Raw genomic sequence first — 4,057 nt, 5'->3', positions numbered from 1 at the left:
ATTCTTTGATGAATAAAAAGTTAAAAAGAACAGCATTTATTCAAAATATAAATCTTTTCTAACAATGTAAATATTTGCTATCACTTCTTATCAATTTAACAAATCCTTGCTGAATAAAAGTTAATTTCTTTAAAAAAAAAGAAAGAATAACAATTTACAGACCCCAAACTTTTGAACGGTAGTGTATATTGTTAGAAAAGATTTCTATTTTAAATAAATGCTCTCCTTTTTAACTTTTTATTCAACAAAGAATCCTGAAAAAAAGTATCACAGGTTCCAAAAAAAATATGAAGCAGCACAACAGTTTCCAGCACTGATAATAAATCAGCATATTATACTGATTTCTGAAGATCATGTGACACTGAAGACTGGAGTATTGATGCTGAAAATTCAGCTGCACATCACAGAAATAAATTACATTTCAATGTACATTAAAATAGAAAAACGTTATTTTACATCATAATAATATTTCACAATATTACATTTTTTCCTGTATTTTGATCAAATAAATGCAGCCTTGATGAGCAGAAGAAACTCCTGTGAACGGCTGCTGTTATTATATTAACTCCAACAGTTGTAAATTATGTTTATGTTTTTCTATTTAAACAACAACCAAACCAGACTTTGTATTGTGACCTTGTGGCATGAATGTTGCGTAAGTGCATTTCTATGGCAACCATTTCTTCAGGATAAATAACCAGTGGCAATCGCAAACAGTTATGCTTAATCAGTCAAGAGAAGCAGAAATCATGATTATATTCAAACACAAGGAATTGTGCAGCGGCGTCATTGCTTTCTGGTCATGTTGTGACTGACAGAGACGAGCATGTCTGTTCAGAGTGTGAATGCATGAAGACATGAACGTGTGTTTCTCTCACTGGTCTCGTACCTCCGTCACATCCATGACCTTGATGGCTGCCAGCTGTCCTGTCTTCACATGTCGACCCTGTCACACACAAGGACACACATTTAATTTGACTACATTTTAAAAGATCATTTACATTGTTTTATGCATTCATTAGATTACCAACATTTGGGAGAGTAACATTGCAATAAATCGTAGAACACAGAATCCAGAAAGAAATAAAACCAACAAAACCGAATATCTGTAGGAAAAAATAAAAATCACAGGGCACTATTATTGTTAAAACATTAATAAACTCATAAATTGTTAAAGTTTACTTTATTAGACATCCTTTTTTGATTGTTACAATATAATTCAACTATTAAAATGGAATACAGAAATATTTAAATGGAAAAACACAACATTTGGGAGAAATAAGGGGCACACATTTTACTTGTGTTTTTACTAGGACCAGAAATGAAGCCAGAGAGGACCAGCATGCCTCAGTGCGCTGAGATATGACATCTAATTATGGCTAATGTTTCATCGGTCATCCTCAAACACACAGAGCTTTAAATACAGCACACTTCCTTCAGTGTGTTCAGCTCACACATTTACACGCAGACGCTCCAGCAGAACTGCGTTTGATGCATATTATCACGACGACTGGTGCTCTCACAAGATCATCATCATCATCAGCTGACCGTCTGAATCTCATATGTGAGGTCTTCTGTGTAGTACACATTATGGGCTTACGCTGGCTGGTTCTTGTGCTGGCAGGAAGGAAAGAGAGGCAGTATTTCCCGCAAGAGGACAGATTCTGCCTCATCCTCCCACAACACGAGGCCATAACACTAGCACAGGAATGAACTTTATTACAAAACCAGTGCTGAGACGGTTGAGGAAAGAAGGGGAAATAACAGAGGAGCTTAAATAAGGCTCTAATGATGTTGAAATCAGTATGAGAGGAGAGCGGAAGACTGCGCCCAAGCCCTTCCAGAGCCACGGATGCAGCACATGCTTTATAAGCCCATTAACAGACGTGATGCCACAGGACTCCATGTGTCCGTCGCCACCGAACGCACAAAGAAGACGAGACTCACATCACTGCAGCTGAAGAACACACACCTCATACTTCCAGGACTTCGGGGACGCTTCACCCACCACACTTTGTGCTTATTCTTGAGGGATTTCTCCTATAATATCATATCATAAATTAAGTGCTTCTGACCGGTGAGATGTGAGTGTGTGCGGTCAGAGTGAGAGGGGAAGAGAAACGTGTTCGCTCGAGTGTTTGTCAGGGAAAATCTGCTCTCGGCCACACGCTCCTTTAATACATGAGAAACACTCGACTAGTGAATCTGCCGAAATGGAAGTCAGACGTTTCATCATTTTGCAACATTAACACGGTTATTTGCTTTGAATGACTCTGTATCTCTTTCTTTCTCTGTGGGTCTCTGAAATTGTCAGTCAGCTGTCAACTAAGCAGACTTCATTTCTGCTTTTTCTTTACAATCCACACTCAGCATCTTGGGCTTGACTGAGACCTGGATTCGTCCAGAACAATTTCTCTTTCTCTCACACCCCCTGTCAGGTTGGCTGGGGTGGGGCACTGGTCTGCTCATTTCTAACAATTGGAAATACTCAACCCACTCTCCCCTATGCAATTATAACTCATTTGAATCTCATGCGATTACTGTAACAGCTCCTATAAAACTCCAGGTTGTGGTAATTTACCGGCCTCCTGGGCAAATTCTAGCCAACTTCCTAGAGGAGCTGGATGAGCTGCTGTCCTCATTCCCGGAGGATGGCAGTCCACTTTTAGTCTTTGGAGCTTCATTTGCCTTCAAACGCCTTACCACCACAAGCACTCACAAATCTGGCAACCAACTGGACATAATTTCCACACGCAATTGTGTTGCAGACAACATTTTGGTTTGACCACTACTTCATTACATTTAACCTACATCTTGCTACCTGTGAGCCTCCAACCCCTCTACCAGTTTCCTTTAGACGAAACCTCGGTTCCCTTTCACCCTCCCATCTTTCCTCTGTAGTGTCCTCCTCTCTTCCCTCACCCACACATTTCTCATCTTTGGATGTGAACGCAGCAACTGACACTTTGTGCTCCACTTTAACTTCTTGTCTGGACAATATATGTCCTCTCTCCTCCAGGCCAGCATGGGCTGCCCCTTCTAACCCCTGGTTATCCGATGTTCTTTGTAAGCATTGGTCCATTGGTTCAAATCAAAAGATCCATCAGACCTGAGTACGTGTCAGTCTTTGCTTTCATCTTTCTCTGCTGAAGTCCATACTGCCAAGTCTTCATATTTCCACAACAAGATCAACAGCTCACCTGACATGCATAATCTCTTCAAAACATTCAATTCTCTCCTCTGTCCCCCTCCACCATGCCCCACCACCTCCTTAACAGCCGATGACATTGCCAAATTCTTCACAAACAAAACTAGAACAATCAGCAGCCAGTTCTCAGCTCCACACACACAGGAACTCAAACCAACCACATCTACTGCTAAAATTCCCCTCTTCTCCTTCTGTCCCCTCACTGAGGCAGAAGTATCCAAACTTCTCCTCTCCAGCCATCCTACAACATGCCCTCTAGACCCAATACACCTCACACCTTCTCCAAGCAATCTCTCCCACACTCTTACCAGCACTCACACACATCATCAACACATTTCTCCTCACAGGCACCTTCCCCACTGCATTCAAGCAGGCTCGGGTAACCCCACTGCTAAAAAACCTACATTAAACACTTCACTTACTGATAGCTACAGACCTGTCTCTCTCCTTCCATTCATAGCGAAAACACTTGAATGAGTTGTTTTCAACCAGGTATCCTCATTTCTTTCACAGAATAACCTACTGGACGCTAACCAATCAGGTTTCAGATGTGGACATTCAATTGAGACTGCGCTACTCTCAGTCACTGAAGCCTTGCGGATTGCAAAAGCTGAAAAGATATTACTTATTGGACCAAAAAACAGTACACAGAATCTCTTGGATTACAATTTGCAACTAGATGGATGTCCTGTTACTTCCTCTACAGTCAAAAATCTGGGTGTTATATTAGATAGTAACTTGCCTTTTGAAAATCATATTTCCCATGTTAAAAAAACAGCATTCTTCCATCTTAGAAACATTGCCAAGTTACGAAACATGATACCTGTTTCTGATGCAGAAAAGCTAGTT

General features: G+C 40.8%; 1 protein-coding gene across 2 annotated transcripts in view; it reads right to left on the bottom strand.

The window, feature by feature from the left end:
- The window catches only part of LOC107688581 (mitogen-activated protein kinase kinase kinase kinase 4-like), a 55,290-nt gene that overhangs the window by 44,713 nt on the left and 6,520 nt on the right, over nucleotides 1–4,057 (bottom strand). For both annotated transcript variants that reach the window (XM_016486285.1, XM_016486287.1), the window contains exon 3: nucleotides 890–946. In XM_016486285.1, the coding sequence (XP_016341771.1) occupies nucleotides 890–946 (57 nt within the window). The remainder of the gene's footprint in view (nucleotides 1–889; nucleotides 947–4,057) is intronic.

Source organism: Sinocyclocheilus anshuiensis, unplaced genomic scaffold (genome assembly GCF_001515605.1).
Source record: "Sinocyclocheilus anshuiensis isolate Anshui unplaced genomic scaffold, SAMN03320099.WGS_v1.1 scaffold557, whole genome shotgun sequence".
Lineage (NCBI taxonomy): Eukaryota > Metazoa > Chordata > Actinopteri > Cypriniformes > Cyprinidae > Sinocyclocheilus > Sinocyclocheilus anshuiensis.
Note: the sequence above shows the minus strand (reverse complement) of the source record. Positions and strands in the feature narration are given on the sequence as shown.